This window comes from Tyto alba, unplaced genomic scaffold, assembly GCF_018691265.1.
Source record: "Tyto alba isolate M040663 unplaced genomic scaffold, T.alba_DEE_v4.0 Super-Scaffold_49, whole genome shotgun sequence".
In the NCBI taxonomy this organism is placed as follows: domain Eukaryota; kingdom Metazoa; phylum Chordata; class Aves; order Strigiformes; family Tytonidae; genus Tyto; species Tyto alba.
The window spans coordinates 727,795-749,177 of NW_024881325.1; the positions used below are offsets into that span (position 1 = coordinate 727,795).

The window sequence follows — 21,383 nt, forward strand, 5'->3', positions numbered from 1 at the left end:
AAAAATAAAAAGTAAACCCCAAAGGCACAGATTAATATTGAAGCATCTCTATAGAAGAGATGCATTGATTGGCTAAAGGTAACATGTATAGGTTTATTTTTTCCATTGAAGTTACCAGGCACTTTTAGCCCATTATCAAAAATAAATATACTGACACAATAAAAAGACTTTAGAAATGCCACAGTTTCAGTCATTTGTTCCTATATGACCTCTTTATATGTCATTTCTCCTTTCATAGAACCTGCCCTTCCTTACCAATTATCTTATCTCCACCCCAAAAAAGTAGTCAGTGAACAATGACATACAGAAGAACATCGAATAAGAGCCAAATTATAAGTTGCTCTGTTTACTGTGCTCATTGCTGATGCACGTGTCAGGGCTAAAACAGTATTCCTTCAGTTGTATGACACGCTGCTTGTATCAGTGATTTATAATGGTTGAGGTTCTATGAAGCCATGTTGTACAGAAATGTTTGTGTGATTGCCCACGTCCTAGTCTCTTTATGTGTGTATAGAAATTACTATAGATATTGCTTTAGTTGGATCTTAGTTTATGTATTTGGAATATAACTTGCACCTTTTCTTAAGATAGAACCTGTAGGGTATGTCCTTGGTCCCTCAAATTGAATACAGAAACATCAGAGTTGGTATCCATTTTATAGCACTGACTCTCTTAGTGATACTTCAGTTTCATATTTCTTCAGCTGAAATAGAGTAGATATAATCTCACGCAGGTAGTTTGCCCTCAGATAGTGCTAATCTAGATAGTTTAAAGATTGGCTCATTCTTTGCAATTTACAAAGCAGTTTATAGGGATTCATACCCATGGCACTGCATGCATAGGTTCGAATTATACCGAATTCCTGCCAGTGGGAAGGCAGACTTTAGTTTCCGTAGTTAGTATAGGGCAGATTTTTGGCTTTATCTACAATGTAAAGGATGTCTTTGTAGTAGAAGTTTTGTTTACAAGGCAGTTCTTGCGAGATTTACAAACTTTCATTCTGTATACCACCCCAGTGTCAACTAACATGGATTGAATCCAAATTCAGACTTAAGAATGGGAAAGCTTAATGAAATAAATTACTACATGAGCAACAAAGGCAGCTTCAGGCAGCTGCTGGTGCTATGTTCGTAACTAAAACACATCCCTGACAAGTGAGTTGGCTGCCATGCACCTGTTATTCTCTTCTGTTGCTGGGCAATTGAAAAATTTGGGTGGCTAAAAAAGAAAAGGAAAAAACCCAAAACATCCTGTATAAGCTTGATTGTGTCATATGTAGAAAGCATAAGGCACTGCTATAACATTCTGACACAAAGAATTAACTGTAATAAAAATTACTTTGAGTTATTTCCTGTGGGTGTAAAATGTGTTCATTGCTATCTGAAATAACTAACCACAGTTCAGGTCAGTAAGTATTTTTGTGGTTTAGTTTGTATGTCACTTGTTCCTGGAGTGTCTTACTGAGGTTAGAACCTCAGTGTACTAAGTCTTGGATGAACGCATTGAGATGCTTCTATTCCCCAAAGAGCTTGCCTTTACATCCACATAACAGACAGTCAGAGATCTCTCTTGAACTCAAGGGATGAAGGGAGAGCAGAGATATCAAAGCATTTGCCTACAATAGAAAAATAAGTCTGTGATGGTAACATACTCTTAAGTTACACTGTCTTCCAGCCCAATGCCTTTATTGTGTGATTCCTTTCATTTTTCCTATGGATCTCATCACCTCTTTTCAGACTAAAACTCGGTTCAAAACCACAATTATATTGTAGTACACTATCAGATCAGTGTACAAGTCAGCCCTGAGGTGTTATAGGAGCTAGATTTAGAGGCTATTTAGTAGGGAAGTTACAGAGCAATAAACCTTTAAGTAAAATAAAGATGTGACTAACAGCATTATGATACGTGTAGTAGCCATAGGGAATGGAAATGTGGTGAATTAGAGTCTCGATGATAAGGATACTTGTTAGTTTAGGTGGTAAGGCCATTTATTATGTTTCTATTATACTCATTACACTTAAAACACAAGTAGTATTGCAAATGCTTTATGGTGAATATCTCTCAGCTGTCACTATGGTAATATGGGAAATTTGTCTACCATCCTGTGGGTAGACAAACACACACCTTTTTCAGTAATAAACAATAAGCTCTTTATTATCCTTTAAAACATTCTGAATTTCCCAATAGTATCACAGAATGGATTGGATGGAAGAGACCTTTAAAGGTCATCTAGTCCAATACACCAGCCAGTTTCATGATTACAAAAATCATCAAAAGAAGAGGTATGACTGGGGATGTCTTTTTTGCCTGTTCGTTTATAAATCACTTTTTTTCCCAGAATTTACTGAACAAGCTTGTGCAGAATGGATGGATAAATCAGTTAGACGTGGCCACTAATATATCTGCTTAAATGTTTGGAAGATTGATGGACTACATGTCGAAAAGAGGCTCGTGTAACTAGTTTTGGTGAAAAGTTCTAGGGAAATTCCTAATTCCTATTGTATTGATGATTCATGGTTTTAACAATTACAATTATTTAAAATTTCTAATGTAGCCATGCATTTATTTCATGTTATTTGATGATTTCTTATATGTTGGCTACAGTGCCTGATCTCTTCTTACCTCCTTCCCAGTCAAGGTCTTTGTGCAGATAACATATTCTGATTGCTATATTGATCTTTGTTGACTGGCATCTTTTACCTTCTGTGGCTACCTGAAGGAGTAGTTCTACCTAGGAAACCTTACCTACTAATTCTTTTGGTAAATAGCATTGTATCCACATCCCAGATTGCATGCAGCCACATTTTTTCCCTTAGTGGTAGTGTTAATTTGGGAGTGTAGGGGTGTGTGTGTTGTTTTTCTGAGTTATTTTTTTAAAGACAAATGATGAAAATTGAGCAGGACAAACAAGCAATCTAAGCTGGAGGTGATAAAGAATGTTCTGGTAGAGCTTTGGTTCGCTGGGAAATGTTGATTCAAGGAAACTAGTCATTCTTCAGAGCAGCTAGTAATTACATGAGGACAACACTCATCTGGAAGATCCAGTTTCATGTTCTCCAGCAAGCAGTCAGAGGGCAAACAAACCTTTATTGTCCTCTAGATCAGAGGAATGAGTTGGTCAAAAATTTTGAGTTCATTCCAGTGCAGAGTTAAGTTCTTATAAATTTTTGTGTGACGGGAAAATCATCTCCTGTTTTGTTCTGACCCTTGCATCTTTATCTGTTTTACAAGTTAAACATTTCTAGAATATGTCAGAATCTAATGACTGATGCCCCCAGTGAGAGCTGAAATGCATGTCTAGAGTAGCTAAGAAATCATATTCACTTAGCACCTTATCCATCCCCCATTTTTGCCTGTGTAAACTCAATAACAACACTGGAAATTCAGGTGCTAGTATGGGAATATTCTGACCTGCTGTAAATGATTTTCATAGAAATGAGATTGTCCTATATAAGGAATAGTCATCGCATATTAAACTTCTTTTAAGAAAAATTCAAGTTTCTGTGCATATGTGTAACTAATATCAATATCTGGTTTGCTGTGTATAAAGTGAAACTAGGTGGCATTCAGAAGTCTGAAAATCCTGGAAGGTTCTGAAAAGGAAGTTTTGATTTATTAAAGCTTGAACTTTTTAAAGACCTTTTCAAAATTAAAGAAACCCTCAGCTGATTAATTAGTCCTAATTTATATTTAAAATTCTTCCTGATTGATTTTTAAAGTTGACTTTTACTTGATTAAATAGCAGTATTTAATTCTGAGATATTTGTGGCCCTGCAAATTCCCTACTTGATAGCTCTACATAAATACTCTTGCTTGCAGTAATGAGCTTAGCAAGATGCTGAATATTGCTTCCTCCTTATCAGTGGTCCTCTCCCTGCCCACAACCACAGGGCAGGTCTTCCTCTTTGTGCACTTGAATGTTAATCAAAACAATAAATTAACATTATTCTTTTAGATATTCATAGTTATAGGACACCATCATTTCTTTTCCCCTTCTAGTTCAAGGTTGGACCATTTATGGTGGAGATAATGTAATACATTTAAATCAATAACCTCTTTAGGGTAAAATAAAAAAAAACAACCAAACAAACAAAAAAAAAACCAAACCAAAACCAACCAAACAAAAAAACCCCACCACATCCTATAGATAGCAGGGACAATAATACTCTATTTTATCATCGAATTGCTTCTTTTGTATTTACACTGGTAGAGCTGTATCTGCTTGCCAACTTGTAGTGCTCATTTTGCTAGTTTTCTGCAACTTTCTGGATTTGAAAATTACACTACAGACATCCTCTTGCTTCACAGAATTATTTTGGGCATACTGTTTTTACAACTGTTAAAATTTTTGCATTGGCAGTGTATTAACAATATATTAACAATGTGACAAGCACACTTTCTAACAAATGGATAGCACACTCTCAGGCATGTTAGTGTTTAGAATTGTTGCATGCTTTACTTTTTTTAGCAACATAGTTCCTCTGAGGACACTCAGGCAGTTGGTAAGCACAGAATGAATACTGAGTTTGGACAATGTAATTTTGGAGACCAAGGAACAGTGGCACTGGGAGGATACAAGTCATTGCACTGAGATCCTGAGATTTCTCTGAGTTGTATTTACTATAGGTATTTATCTAGGAAATAAATCTTCCTGCTCTCCTCCTTCAGTACTTAATAATAGCAAAAAATGTAGTAGCATTGACACAAGAGTATGACCAACAGTCTGGCAGTTTCTTAGTTCAGGTTGTGTCCCTGTTCAGGCCAGCAAGGTTAGCACTATGTGGATTCACTAGTGAATCTTTCTGTACACTTCAGAGCAGGGTCTCCAAAAACTACTACAGACCTATGCATTAATTCGTAGACTGCGTAAACTTAAGGTAACCATGCAAATAGTTTCCTATGAGCCTTAATCTGGATAAAGTGAGTCTTGTTTCTTGATGCCCTGAATGAAATTTTACTATGAATTTGACCAAGGCCTATTCAGACTGGAATGGATTCTTGAAATATATGCAAATGCGATTTAAAGACATTCTTTCAGGATTCAGCCTATTTATTCTGTCCTATTTTTTTTGGAAGCTGTTGTCTCATTCTTTGTAAGTGATTTGGTCATTATTAAGCTGTGCATGCATATGGACAGTTCAAGAAACAAACTGGTTATCTGCATTTACCATTATTTCGTGCTTAAATGCAGGTGCTCACATAATTGATTTAAATAATGTAATAGAATTAACTGCTTCTCCATGTGTCATGGTTTGCATCCAGAGGGCAACTGAGCACCACACAGCCACTCCCTCACTCCTTCCCTCTTGGGGGATGGGGAGGAGAAAATAAAAGGCTCAGGGATCAAGATAAGGACAGTCAAGGATGACTCACCCATTATGGTCACTGGCAAAAGATAGACTCAGTTGGGGAAGAAAAAGAACATCAATTTAATTTAAACACCACCATCACCAACACTTAATTTACCCATCAGTGAGATATATACAAACAGATCTTAAAAACACCTTCTGAGCAGCTGATGGGGATGGTGGTCAGTCCTGCTGCTCCTTCCTCCTCAGGGGGAGCACTCCTCACACTCTTCCCCTGATCCAGCGTGGGGGCCCTCCCACGGGAGACAGCCCTCCATGAACTTTCTCCTATGTGAGTCCTTCCCATGGGCTGCAGCTCTTCTGAACTGCTACAGTGTGGGTCCCCCTTGTGTGTTGCAGTCCTCCCAGTGACAAATTGCTCCAGTGCAGGCTTTCCTCAGAGTCCTGACCTACTTCAGATATAGCCCCCTGCTCTGGCGTAGGGTCCTCCATGGGCTGCAGGTGGCATCTGCTCCACCAGTGACCTGCATGGGCTGCAGGGCACAGCCTCCCCTCTCACCACGGGCTGCAGGGAAGTCTCCACTCCTGCATACCTCCTCCTCTTCCCCCACCTTCTTACACTGACCTCAGTGTTTGCAGAGGTATTTTCCTCATGACTCCTCCTCCCATCAGGTTCCCCCTTCTTAAATACATTCTCACAGAGGCACAGCCATTGTCACTAATTGGCTCGGCCCTGGCCAGAGGTGGGTCTGACTTGAAGCTGGAGGAACTTCAAGAAGCTGCTCACATGGGGCCACTGCTGTAGCCCCCTCCCCCTCTACCAAAACCCTGCCACACACAAACCCAACACAACATGATATATAGGCACTTCTATGTGTTCTGGTCCCCGTGATAGGGCTTTACTATTTATGTCTGCACAGAGGAGAAATTCTGTTCCAAGAAGCTCTTCTTAGCCTGTGTTTTCCAGTTGTATGGATTGGGCAGTCTCTTCAGAATCACTGAAGCTCTCTTCTCTTTGCATAACAGGGTTTCTTTCTGGATGTGATGTGTGGAGTTTTGCACCCTATTATTGTATTCAAACATGGAGCTGAGAAGTAGGGATAACCAAGGAGCTGGGGTGTTGCGGGGGATGTGGAATACACCAGTTCCGCAGTGTAGATACAACTATGTCTCAAGATATTTGTCTTGACATCTCTTGGGCCATATTTATGACCATTTCTGTTTGGTTTCTCTTGGTAGTCTAACATATGAATGTTTTGGGGCAGCAACGTCTGTTAAATTAGGGAATTTTTACTCAAATACATAGAAATCTAGCTTTGCATTTGATCTAGGCAATATGTTTTTTATTAAATATGAGGCCTGTAGACTCCATCAAAATAACTAACAGGTTTAAAGAGCAATTTTAGCAGAACTAAGGCAGATCCTGATTTCTGATGGTCCTGGGCAATCTGAATACAAATCCAGCTGTGGCAATTAGCTGGGAAATAATTTTAAGAAACACATATTTAGAACACTTGATGCTGCTTAAGGAATATTTATGAGGAGAAATAGCTCATCTTCTAAGTGAATTGTTCACCCACTTCCTCCAGGAGTGTGAGCTGCTGCAGTGCATTGATATTGTCTGCCTTTGGTACCTTTTCCATTGCTTTCCAACTTTAGCTGTGTTCCTGGATTGGCCTGGTAGAGGCTATAAGAGCACTGGGGTCCTTCAGCACTGAGTCAAAACTTCCACCATATTTTTTTCCCCTTCTTTTGGAACTTTTGACTACAGGTAGGCATTTTTTTGAACACAGAACATGTTGTTGAAATGGCATTTGGGAAGTGCTGAAAAGTTCATAAAGTAAGACCCAATGTAAGGAATGATTTTTGCTAAAAAAAAAATAGGAAAAAAAACCACTTTTCACCCATTATTTAATATTGAAATGAAGCTTATAAAAAATTACTTTGGTTTGTATTTTTCAGTCAGGAGAGATCTCCCTTCCACCCATTCAGTAAAAAAAATGCCAAAGCAAAATGGAATAGAATTTTTTTTTGTTTTGTTTTGTATTGACTCAAAATAAATTTTGGAGTTGAGTTTTCATTTCATTGTAAAAGCAAATGCTTCAGCTTGACTCAGACTTTTTTACTTATTTATTTTCTGCCTTTCACCACCACATGGATAAAAATAAGGACTTGCACAGCTCTGCTAAATAGAGATTTTTCTGTCTCAGCCAATGACCTCAATGTGATGTGGTATTACAAGTGTTTATTCCTTTCTACTGTTATTGTGTCATGTAGAATCTTCTGCTTCTTGTGATCCCTGTGCGTTTAACAAGGTTCTTACATACCTTCATTGCTTTCTCCTGGCCCCTCTTTTCTAGCTCACCTTTCATTCCTAGTGAATTTTTCCTCTGATACTCATACCTCTGCTCTCAAATCTCATTAAATTTTCTTACCTGTTGGTTTTTGAACTTCTTTATATTCCAAGTGAAGCTGTCTGAATTCATTCATGGTTCATTAGTAGCTTAGAAGTAATTTTGCGGTTTGTAAGCAATCTGGTTAAGGATGGTTCACAAAATTATTCTGGAGCTGATTTCCCTCTGTGAATAAACGAACAAGACAAACAGAAGATGATGCTGAATAAAGCTCTGAAACACACAAAGAAAATATAAGAATCTATAATTTTTCTGATTCTGTAAAACATACAGAGACAATAGAAAAATCATCCATTTTGCTGACTCTATATCCCCCCTCCCCACCACCCCAATCATACAAATCCACTCGCTTGGTGTTCTGTTGGGTTTTTGTTCTAGTCTCTTCTTCTGCATATGAAATTTGGCTTTAGAATGTAGGCAGATCTGGAAAATTTTCTCCCCTTTTGATATACTTTTAAAAAAACTTGTGAATTAGCTGTCATTCCTTTATACTTTTTTATACCATTTTTCTTCTAAATCCAATTAATGTTGAAAAATATCTCTTTTCAGTTGTCATTTGTATGTCTGTAGGTGCTATAGTGTCATATCAGCAAAAGACTTTTCCAAACAATGCTGTATGAAAAATTTCACAGTATACCATGGTGGTTGAAAAAGAAAAATCTTTTATAGTGTTATCATCTGCTGTTAACATTTAGGAAGTTAGAATTTATAAAACTGGAAAAATGTTAGTAGAACCAAGATGTCTGGGTTAACTGTGGCATGTAGGACTCTTCTTTTAAAATTTTGACAGAAATCATGTCCAAATTGGTAATATCTGGGTGTGTCTACAAAGACATCAGAGCTGCCAGACAGTGGTAAGATAATTATATTTCTATAGTTGTACTAATACATCCTTCTGCATCAACACTGTAAAGCAGGATAAAAGTGATTCTTTTCCCTGTCGTATCACTCAGGTGGTAAAATTTTGGTTCCCAAGCTGTTTCTTCACACAGAAGTGTACTGCAGTTTGGGCATAATTTTCTTTTATTTGTCCTGTGTAGACAAACCTTGTATGTCACTGAGATCTGAAGATTGCTCAGCAGTCTCCTCTTAACAAAGGAAGTCAGTGGTGTCAATCTAGTTTTCTGTGGTCACAGTGTCAACTAAATAAATAAGATAAATGACAGGCCAATATGCTGGAAGATAAGGATGATCAGGGTGTGGGGACAGGTCTTATAGCTCTTCTAATACTGGGTTCAGGCAAATTGCTGGCAGTTCTTACATTGATACTACTTGTGTTTATAGCCTAAGGGCGCGATAGAGGACTTTAGGGGAAGGGGATTAGTAAGTCAGTAATTTTCTGAAGGATCAAGTGAAATTAAACACTTTTATTCCATTTATAAAATACAACAGATTCACTATAGTGCAAACAAGCTCAAACATCACAACTTGCAGGAAAGAATTCCCTCAACTTCCTAGCTTCAGAAAGTTATATTTTGTTCATTGAATTCCAGTTCAGTTATGTTCTCAGCAAGAGCCAAGCACAAGATTAAAGTTCACTACTTTCCTGTTCATGACACACCCTGCTAAGGAGCTGCTGTGAGGTACTGTGTGAACGTCAGGCTGGTATGTTCTGTAGTAGCTGTAGCCAGAGAAATCCATTTTTAGGCTTTTAGATATCTGTGGGAATGTGGCTCAATTCATTGCATGCAGGGCTTCTCCCTTATTCTCAACAGATTTATCATGTATTTCTTCTACATTTTCTCACAGGCCAAGTTACCTTTACTTGAACCTCTGCAGAATGTTCAGAAAAACACCTTCTCATTTAGGACAAGAAGCTCAGCAGTCCCAATAGCCAAATTTGAACCTATGCACCATATTTATGCTTTAAAGATACTTAGGTATGAAAAGATGCAAACTAGCAGCTAGTCCAGTTATCAAGATCTTTATGGTGCCTTACTCATGAAATCATTGCATAGATACCTGGATATCTTTATAACTAACCTTGAGTGATATAGACATCTAAGTTTCTTAAGATCTTGGCATCTAAAGTTCCAGTACTTGGTAGTGAACTTACTTTCAATGCTTTTGTACTTAAAACTCATGACAGTCAATGAAATATCTATTCTTAGGATCTTTGGTCTTAATATACTTCCAGTTAAGCACCTAAGTATGCTTAAGAGCTGTTAGATGTCCCAGTAGGTGCCTTTCCACATCCTTGTATGTCTAAATAGCTTTGTAAATTTATCTTTCAATTATATTGTAATAGGAGAACTTGGTGCAAAAACTAACATGCCAGAAATTTTGATTTTGTTTCCAACTGCTTAAACACTGGCATTGCTCTGACAAGGGTTTAAAAAAAGCATTTTGAGCATTGGAATGCAAATTAATATACCAAGCAATTAAAGTCAATTAAAACAGGATGCAGTGTAATTAGAAACAGTTGTGTTCACATTTATATTCAGAGAGGTTTGATGTGTTGAAAGAAAAGAAAACAATTCAGGAAACTTTTAATGCCTACAGATGTGATGATGATACTAATAATGACATTTGATTTCCAAAAGGCCCCATCCTCCCTTGCTTCATGAGCTTTTGAGAAATGTGATAAAATGAGCAGCTGATGCACTGGATGCAACAGAATTAAGTGGTTCACCATACTGGGAGACTTGAACGCCCCCCTACAAGTGGTGGCCTTCTCTCCTCTCTCTGAACACAATACACATACCTGTTGCAGTACAAGAGAAGCTTGCAATCTTAGCAGCCTCATTAGCTGTATGAGCATTAACACCCATAAATTGTCAACAATGTCAATCAACTCAGGAAGGGTGTATCTTTCCCACACGTGCTTCCCTGGTATCACTTTCACTGTTGCTCTGGATATCTGCATTCATATTTATTGCCAGAAGTATTGAGCCAATTGTGCTCTATTTATATCCTCTTTCTGCATGGTAACCAGAAAAGAAGTAGAGTCCTCATTCCTCTCAAGCTGAGGCACAACTACCCTCATGACTAAAAAATATGCTAGAGGTTGTGGTTCTAGTACTCACAATAATGTAAATAGGTGTGGGTGGACTGTGGAAGGCATTCAGAAAATCAAACAGAAAACTGTGAAGTGTAACTACAAGCCTGGATGGCTGCTGAGGGATTACAGGCTGTACATGGGTACCTGTACCTGACCTCTCTTGGGCACAGGGATGAGATGTTTCAGCTCTTCCTTGGTGGAGCTGAGTGAGGAAATACACCCAGAGGAACCTGGAAAGAAACCTGCCTCTACAAAATTGCAATCTGTTTACTGACATAAAATGTTTGAAGGCAGTGGCAGAATGAGCAAGATAGCAGGCTGCAAACTAGTATAGTTAATGAAGCATGATGCAATGAAATGTTATTCTTTAATGTTATAACAGATACTCAGGTGCAATACCTTCCATGTCATCAAATGTATATGTCTGCTGACTATCCTCTATTAAAAGAAACTATTGATTTAAAAGATGTAGAGAAAAATAGCTGGCAAAGAATTAAATACAGAAACATGAAAATCATTTGCTGGCTACTCCATCCTTTCCACCCAATATAAGACTCAGAGCAGGACTATGTCCATTCAGTGTGTTTCTTCTCATTAACTGATGATCCATTTTTATTTGCAACCTAAGTGTGAAGAGCAGTGTTTTTGAGACAAGGTCTATTTGAACTCAGTCAATCATATCAGTTTGCATTTCCACTAATAGTCAATTATAATAAGTGCAAGCACTGGGATAAAGCTTTCTATTTTGCATTTATTGACCTATGAACTCATCAGTACAGGTTTCTGAAACCTATAGGAGTATAACGGTTGTCTCCATTTCCTGGTAAAATCATGGTTTGTATTTTCAACAGGGATAAGACAGCTGGAAGATATATAGATGCTAACCTCCTGTTAAGGCCAGTGAGAATGAAGTGTCTAAACATGTCTTGGGCAATTGGACATATTTGAAGATCTGCCATGTAATTTTAAGTTCCTCCATTTCTGAGTGTACCAGCTGAGGCACACATGAGATGATTTCATGTTTGAGGTTAAATACCTAGCATGGTCTCAAAATCAAATTTCAGTTTATTAGTCATGAAAATGTCTCTGAGAATACTTTCATGAGTGCATTCTCTGATGTAGCTCTTTAATTTATGAAGGCATGAGACAGATAATAAACTTTTGAATTTAAAATTAATAATTGAGGGCTATACAGGTTGTATTTTTAACCAAGTGATTTCCCCCATTCTTGTGGTTTGTTAGGTAATTTTGACTTGTGTAAGGCAGATGTGTAAGAGTATAATCTCATACTTGGATATTTTATGCCTACTCTACACAGGCAGAAATACCTATAGAGAATTATAGTTAAGTTTAAGGTATATTATTATTTAAGAGAAATATTTATAGTGACATGGAATTTGTCTTTTAATTCATCTCTAAGTTTTAATAGCTCTATACTGCTCTCAGGTTTGTGGTTGTAAAATGAGATCAAATCTGCTCAATTTTTGCTCTGGAAAACGTGACTTCTTGCAGGTTTCCATAAAAACTCAGTTGCTTCATGTGCACAGAGCAAACTGATTTCTGAAACAAAAATTTGGCCATATATGTGGAAACAGAAATTGCTGGGCTTGAGCACTTCAGAAATTTTGTTTGAAGGTGCTTTGCAATGTAAGGGTACTATAGCAAATCGCAAGGAGGTATGCATAACATTTAACATTTAGGCTTGATGAAATGTTTATTCCTTACACATAGACATGCAGGCAAAGCAGTCTGATGAAATGACAGTTTAGTAATTGCTAGGTGACTGAGAATTCATTGCATATGTTGTTATATAGTGCATATAATATAATGTAATTGATTTCTTGCTATTATGAGTCAGTTTCCCTGTATCTATGTTTGGAATAGTATATGGCATAGTGCACAGGTACACTATACTATAATGTCTGGTCACCTGTCACACAGAGTAATTAATATACTTAAAGAGAACTTCCTAATCTCTATAAAAAATGTTGACCTTTCCTACAAGACATAAATAGTTCAGAAGGGAATATGATTGGAAGACAAAATTCACATGAATAAAGGCATCAATAGCACTTTCTCTCCAGAAAATGATTTTTTTTTTCTTTTTTTTTTTTAATCTAATAACAAAATGGATGTGAAAATTAGGTGGGTTTTTTGTAGTTGGAAGAAAACATTTTTCTAATGTTTGCTTCTTTTCACTAGGTTGTATATGTAACAGCCACATTTCCCTATATCATGTTGATGATTCTTCTGATTCGTGGAGTAACGTTACCAGGTGCTTCTGAGGGGATAAAATTTTACTTGTACCCTGACCTTTCTCGACTGTCTGACCCACAGGTAGGATCATGGTCCATGTATTTATTTTCCTCTCTGACTGTAAAAAACTGCAAGAATGTCTTGATGTAAAAGTTTGCATACAGGTGATTGCTGGATAGTTGTTAATTGTTAGAGATTAAGCCTTTAAAGTAATCACTGCTTACATGTGTTGGAATATATTATCCCTTTAGTAGAAAATTACCTTGCTTGATAAAGCAGAATTTTCAGAAGTGTTCAGCTGCAGCTGCTGCTTCTGCCACTGAGGGGCAAGAGGATTTCCACTGGTTCAACAACAATAAACTTAATGGAGAATTATCCATTTTTTGGATCTCTGCTCATTCCAGATCTAAATCTCAGTCAAGATTGGTAGAGAAATTAATCATTCAGATGATTGCTGTCTTTGAAGGAGAAGTGTCTATATGAAGTCAAGGAGCAATGAAGTACTCAAACAAGGAACTCTGTCTTTTTTGTTTTTTCCAGAGTAGAGTTGAACATGGAAACACTGGATTAAGTTGATTTTTTTTTTTTTAGTGACAGATGAGTACAATAATACAGCTGTTATATATCATTTGTCTGATATTGAAGAGGGAAAATGACACAAGCTGAAAGGTTGCAGACAGCATTTTATTTATCTGGTTTGGTAATGTAAAAGGCATTATACAGTGCTACTCCTAAGGCTATTACAATATTAAATGGATCCTGAGATGGAGATAGAAAGGAAGTTTGGGTATAGTTGTCAAAACTATGTTTTTAAATCTGCTTATTGAAAATGTGTCAGCATAATTGTTTTTTAACCTCTGCTTACTGAAAGGGTGTATTTTGTTGCAGAATACAATAGAGAGAGGACCCTTCAAGTTATTTCCTTGAAGTGTCTGAAATGACTGACTCATGTAAAGTTCACTTCAAACAAATAATATTTCTATAGAAAAAAAAAAGATAAAAATATTGAAAATTTTAGATGAAAATTTAATTATGTTGCCACTTTTCAATTCAATAATGTTTCCATCGTTCTGTGTCAGCATAGATGTGAAGTGAAAGAAGAGTTGTGAAAGTGGTGTTAAAATGTCAGCGATGTGCTATGGACTTCCAAGGGCTAGCTTGCTTAGAGGTGGCCTCGGTTCACCTGGGAAATTAGCACAGTAACAGAGGAAAGCAACAGGATTCTCTGGCACACTCCCAGTTACCTGTTTGCAACACATAACAGACTCTCACTGTAGTAACTGTGGCAAGCCAGGCTAATTTCAGGTGCACCCCATGTGTCTTAACTCATTCTAGCAGAAACACATTTGGCTGTTGCACCTTTATCAGAGAACATGGATGGCATCTCTTTATTTTGTCCAGTCTTAGCCACTGTTTCAGCCCGCCCTGTGGTTCCGACAGCTAAAGTTACCCAATGCATTAACAAAAAGTGTTCAGTGCACTGTGAGGGTTCCTCCAGCGGCCAAGTCGTGGGCCCAGCGGGAACCGGGGGCAATTCTGCTGCTTTAGCGGGGACCCCGGCCCTGCCTGAGGCCTGCTAACAGGATTGTGCCCTGCCTGTGGATTTCCCACGTGCCACGGACACCCTTGCTTCTGTTTGTCATTGAGGGAGGGCACGCAAGCTTAAGCAATGTTCTTGTCAGGCTACAAGGGGGGTTTTTATGCCTATTTACTATCTTGTTTCCATTTGTAAAGAACTACATCGTTGCCATGACGATTTCAAAAGCACACAGTATTAGTCTAAGCAGTCTGTGAAGCACAAAGCACTTAAAAGACACGCGTGCATGTGTGTGCCTGTCCCACACGTACAGCTCAGCTGATGTAGAACGTCTCTGGGGAAGGCTCAAGGGAGAGCCAGCTTCCTGCTCCGGGTCAGCGAGGCTTTAACTGACACAGTGCCACACTCTGCCTCCGTACTGTATCTCTAGGAAAGAAGCTGAGGTAGAATGGACCATAATAGAGATTGTGAGCACTGCTACAGGCAATTTAATGGTAGTACGCGTGATGAAATGGTTTTAGAGAATTACTTTTGTGTTGAGAAAACGCTTTCAGTGAAATTGAAGTATTTTGCTGAGACCAATCGATTCAACTTTTGAAGAAAGATTTTGGAGTTATGGTTGGGATCTCTGGTCTATTTTTTAAGAAATAAAGGAAGTTTAGCTTCTTAATCTTAAAAATATAATTTGGTACAACTTGTTATTTTTCAAAAAAGAGAAAGGTAAAATGGACTCGGTTCAGCTTTCTTGCAATTTTTAATTGATATCAAGATAGGTATATTGGTCTTTTCCATTTTATGCAAATGTAGAACTTAATAATGTTCAAAACTGTAAATTTTTGCATCAAAAGAAGCTATTCCATAAACCTCTTCTCAATTTGTTCTAGAGACTTTTGCCAAAAAGCAGTATAGGACAACTGAAGTAACCTTGACATTTGTTCTTCCAGTTTTCATCTTTACTCTTGTTCATTTGTATTTACTCCACAATATCAAAGCATAATGCATGTGTACTAGCAGAAGTTGTTTTCCTCTGCAGTCGGAGGTCTGTTTAAATAATGTTCCAGGGAGACTACTGTGTCTGTATTAGGACAGCCATGTTAGAACCACAGTACCAACTATGTTTACTGTGGATTAAATAAATTAAGTTTCTCTTCAAGGCTCACTTTAGTTTGAAGTTCTTGAATCTTTTGTCTTTGTGTAATTTGCATTCCATGGTTCGTTATAGTTTTCTAAGCAGCTATTCATCTGTCTTTTCAGTTCCTCTTAGCTTTCAAGTGCTGTGTTCTCTATTTCATTTTTTATATTCTATCTTTTCAGCAGACTGAATCCTCTTGGTCTGAAAATGCCATCTTTTATCCTGTGTATCTGTAGAGCTCATACCAATCACTTTTTGTTATAATAGTGGAGTACTATATTCAAGCTTCAGAAATGCTTTGTTTCATCAACAGTAAGGTCTCTGTAGCCTTCATGCTCAAATTGGCTTGAAATATGTCCCTCTACCCCAGTCTGGATGATACAGGTGCTGTTTACAGCTTAGATGTGGGGTCTTTTCTGAGTTATAACTCACACACAAAAAAGTATTTTGCAAAGTTAATAGGATTGTTATGCTTCTTGTCTGCAAGTCTGACTCAGAATATAGTTCTGGTTGTCCCTCAACAGTTTTAAATCACTTAATATGTAATTGTGCATGTGTGTGGTACTCACTGCTCCTTTATGGGGAAAACATTTGGTTCTTCATAATGGGATTTTCCAAACATTTGTGCATGGAAGAGGTTAATTCAATTAGGGATCAGCAGACATACCAGTTTGATGGATCGAGGAGTAATATTATGGTCAGTGATCTGGAAAATACACTCATGCAAATTTAAACCCTGCTGTAGCAGTGGATTCTTAAAATGAGGATAAAATAAAAATAAATCTTTCTTTTTTATTGTGTGCTTTTATGCTAATAACTGGCTGAGTTACGTTTGTTTTTTTTTGTTTGTTTTTTTTAAATTATGTATTGTTTTAATGAATATATTAATTATAGCATCTGCAGGGGTGAACATGTCAACATAGTCAGAATTGAACTCTCTGAATAGTTGGTGCTTACCAAACACTTGAACAAATTTAATTATTCTGGGCTTTGAGACTGAATTGCACATGAAAATACATTTCTATGTGAAAAGAGTACAGCTTGCATATACTCACATGTGAATGTTAAGCATGATAAATGACTGACAGGGCAAATTACATATAAGGTACATGAAAATCTGAGCCATCACAGTTAGGATTGATTTTAAATTTCTCTGATCTTTTATTTGTTATGGGAAAGTGTTAAAATTGCAATAACATTTCTGATGGCAGAAATGTTTCTACAATTCACTTCTAGTAGCTCAGCTATGAGAGTATTAGGTAGCCCCAGGTGACTGCACAGAGCTTCCAGATGTTCCCTGTGGGTACTCCAGCAATGGGTACTCCACCCAATTTGAAAATGGCCTCCAGAAGAACTTTTCAAATAAATTCCCTTGGCACTGAAATTTGATTGGCTGACTTGTACCTCACTGGATCTTCCTTCTTGCCCTTCTTAAAAATAAGTACAAAGACTTGAATGCACAGCAATGAGCATCAATTTAACCTGAAAAAACCCTTATACTAGATAAGTCTTATAGTACAAATATTACTCTTTTCATTACATTGCCTTCTGTCTCAAAAATTCCTTTCATCCAGCATTTTTCTGTGTGGCATTTAGGCTAAGTTTTCATGGTCTGTGTGTTTATAGAGAAAAAGAACATTTTAATATATCTGTTTTAGGGAAAACACTTTCTTTGGTAGAAAATCACTTAGAATAAATGCACATGACTTTTTTTTTTTTCCCTGAAAATTATAATTTTCATTACATACTCCTTAATTTTCAGGTAGGTATGAGTTTATTTTGCTAGTTCTTCACTCTTTCCTTAACATCATCCTAGTATGTTTGAGTATATACATAAAACTATACTTTTAAAAAAGATGCTACTCACCAAACCTGTAAACAGTTGTTATCCAATTAGGATAATTATAATATGCATACATGTGAGACACATTTGGGAATACTGTATGGGTGTAGTGATAATAATTTCTTAAATCCTGTTCTCAAAATCCAAACTGGGAAAGTATCCGAGAATTTATCTTCCCTTATCTTTTTATTCCCAATGTTTAATAATGCAGAGCTGTTTCAGCTATGAGAGCTGCAGCAGTAATACCGCTCTGATTCTTTACCAAGAACTCTCTTTTTAGCAGTGGAAGTAGTAACTCAGATCGATTCCGTTTTAGTCCATGCAGCCTTGGAGGCAAGCAACTATCACAATTGTATCGCCACCTTGAGGCCGAATGAAACATGTGTTTTCAAAGGCAGGAGGAAATAAAAATTCTCTCCTAGCTTTGAAAGTGGAGGAACAATTGCATTTAAGCAGGAGTGTTAGGGCTCTGTTTTCTTTCGATAAAAAAATATTGTAGAAGAAACTGTAGTTTAATTTTTGAGTGGTTTCATGCTCAAAAAATCAAGGGAACTGTACAGATTCCTGAGTAGTGGATTTTAGGTCTGTACTGTATCTATCTAAGCATACTGAACCTTAAAATTTAAACCTGGCAATTTTCATATGTTGGAAATTTAATGATATCTAATTGCTGGAGAATTTTTTTAAGCTTTTATTTGTTTGCAATGTGACAATTAAGAAACTTGCAGTCTAATGATGAACTTACTTCATGGGATGCGTTCAGTCCTGGGTGGTAAGCCTAGTTTTTAAGTGTAGTACTTGGATATAGGGTTCAGAGGCAAGTCACGTGTCCTAAACCTTACCAGTCTTTTAATACCGCTATGTCCAGTAATGCTTTCAGCAACTGACTGCATTTTTGACGGTTATAAGAGCTCATGTAGCTATTTAAAAAACCCAAAACAATTAACTGAGAAAAAATAGTGATATTGAGAGGAGGAAGATGTCCAGTTCCCATGACACTAATGCAGTTCTGTTAACAACTATGGAATTTAATCTTTTTCCTACCAATTTCTTCCTATTCTATGTAGTGTTTTCTTCATCAGGTATTCGATTTCTGAACCAGACAGTTGCAATGCACACACATGTGAGTTGCAGTAAATTTAAAGGAGTGAAATGCCAGAAATTCATACAAGGGCCATAGCTATGAAAAGCCTTAGTGAATTTACTATCTATATAACTACAACTCCCACTTTATGCATACATCTTTAAACAATATTTGTTCATTTGATATGGAAACTAAATTTCAAATTGTTCTTTCTGGGAAAGGAAAAGTATTGCTGCTGATTGTGAGGCTCTCATGTTGCTGTTTAGTAGTAATCCCCTACCCAAACTTTAAAAATTTAAACTCGAAGAAGAATTAGTTCTTCTCAAAGTCTGCTGTTTGCGCCATCATTACCAATTGCTGAGATTTTAAATTGCAAGGTAAGCACAGGATATAGACTGATACAATGTTTAGAAACATTTTTCCCTACAATGCAGTTTATGATCTCCACAGTGAGGAACTATATCATTTTACTATGTACTATGGGTTTTTCATTACAAATTCTTTATGTTGTTTTAGAGAACAGGAAGACCGACAAATTTCTGTCTTGCTGAAAGGGCAGAGGTATTTAACAAAGCCATAAATCACTCCTGGGATGGATACTAATCCCATATCCCCCCCCCCCCCCCCCCCCAAAAAAAAAAAAAAGACTGAAGACAAGCTTGGGAGCACATTTCATTTCCCTTGCTCAAAGGAACATACATACTGCTCTTTTGCAGTGAATCTGCGCTGTAGCGATTGGGCACATACATTTCAAAAAGCATGGGATGAAAACATTCAGGGTCTTCTCCTATGACAAAAAATTACTCTCTGAGATGCATGGGACAGATTAGTATTTATTCACCACACAAGTCATTCCATTGTGCAAAGGTTTTAGTTATATTTAAGTATGCTGTGGAAAAGGCAGAATCTAAATTGCATACGTCATTGCTAAACTGTTGGTATATATGAGTGAACGTGACATACCTTTTTATACCTCAATATACAACTCTATTTTCAACAGCATAATATTGTGACTACTAATTTTTGTGTAGAAAATGTGGTTTCACAAGTCCAGTTATTGATCTGGAGAGTTATTTAAAGCCCTGAACAAATAGTTTGCCTCCTTCTCCCCATGGTTTTTCCTTGTGTTTCTTGTTATTGCTACACAAGCAACTGCGAGCTGAGCAGGCAACAGCAGGTTTTGGCAGTTAGAAGAGAATTGTTGAAAGAATGGGGTCATTTTGTAATTTCCCTGGGGCTTCTAGGCCACATGAAATCTCTTCCAGCTATTCCTGCAACCCCTTAGCAACCTTGGCAATGGAGAGACATCATCCAAGTTTCAGGGAAGCTCTAATTGCACTTTAATATTAGACTTTATGGCTAGTGCGATATGCCACTGGAGGGAGACAGGATCCACACATTAGCTCAGTGGATTGGCATAGAAGGGAGAGATTTCTCCCTGTTGACAATGATGGCACCTGAAAAGAAGTCCTAGATAAACTTGAAGAGCCATTTTGTGCATAAATTAATTAACATTCTCAGGAACATCTAAGGAATTGTGAATACTCCAGCCTGTCAGCTGCTCTAGAAGCCAAGTCTCCTAGCAAGAGAAAAACTGTTGTTAAAAATTAGTTTCAGCTGAAATTAAAATTTGGTACAAAACATACTAAGTGATGTATGGATATTAATGAGGGAATAATAATAAGGGACCTTGTGCACAGTGAAGATAGTCAGTAAATGAAGCAAATAAATATTCCACACTATTTCTGGGAGAGTCACATGTGGTTATATGAAGCCATACAAATAGAGGCTCTGGAAATATACAGTTATTTTAAGAATTGCTAACAGGATTATTGTTAATCCTGTTATTCCAGAGGAATGAGGGAAAAAAAGAAAAAGAAAAGCTTACTACACTAGTGGAATGATGAGCAGCTTGCAGCAAAATCTACTTACTCTTCAAAAAATCGAGTGCTCCTAAAAATTATTCTTTGAAGACCTGTACAAAAAATGTTTTCTAATCCCCCAGACAGTGTTGAGGCTTTATATTTCTGTCCTAGAACTAGAATAACATTTGAATTCTCAAAGCAATCCAACAAAAAGGAGGCTGGGCAAACATCTGCATAAAAGTAGTAATGTCCAAAGTGTATTGTGTACACCCCGCAAACTACCATCGGAGAGGTGCAATGCTGTAGCGGTTGGCTGTGAGCCTGGGAAGGTCTCTATCTAAGGCTTTTACACTTCACACTGTAAAAGCTGGGTTCACACACATTTTTTCCTCAGAAGTAGCCTAGAGGAGGTTGGTACTGAAGTTCTCCCCTGAAAGCACTCTCTGAACTAATGGAAATGCAAAATGAGGAGGCGGCAGAAAGGAACAGAAAAGGTGCCTTCCTCCAGGCTGGTATAAAAAAAGTTGGGGACTTCATTGAGCTGTGAGCTGTCCTGACATCTTACAACTACATATGCCTTACTGCTGCTCTTCTCTCTTCCTACCATGATTTTTGTATCCACTAGCATATAGTTTGTATCACACTAGTGCATTTATATTTTCAAGGGAAGTGGGAAAGGGAGAAAAAAAGTGACGGAAAGCAAGGAGAGGGAAGCTGGGAGAAGGTGGGAGGTGACTGATGACAGTTGGTGGCACACTGCCCTAATGTATGTGGGAAAACAAGCTGCTTCTCCCATCATGAACTGTCACCAGCTCCAGGCAGCTCACAGCAAGGATCCAGATCCAGGGAGCAATTGGAAAGATGAGGAGATGTGTACGTTGGCAGCTGTGAATTTTTGATGCTCTCTACTCTGAATGTCTCTGCTAAACGGTTGACTATTCC

General features: G+C 37.5%; 1 protein-coding gene across 2 annotated transcripts in view; it reads left to right on the forward strand.

Moving 5' to 3' along the window:
• The window catches only part of SLC6A11 (solute carrier family 6 member 11), a 105,798-nt gene that overhangs the window by 38,556 nt on the left and 45,859 nt on the right, over positions 1 to 21,383 (forward strand). For both annotated transcript variants that reach the window (XM_032995829.2, XM_032995830.2), the window contains exon 7: positions 12,927 to 13,061. In XM_032995829.2, coding sequence (XP_032851720.1) covers positions 12,927 to 13,061 — 135 coding nt within the window. The remainder of the gene's footprint in view (positions 1 to 12,926; positions 13,062 to 21,383) is intronic.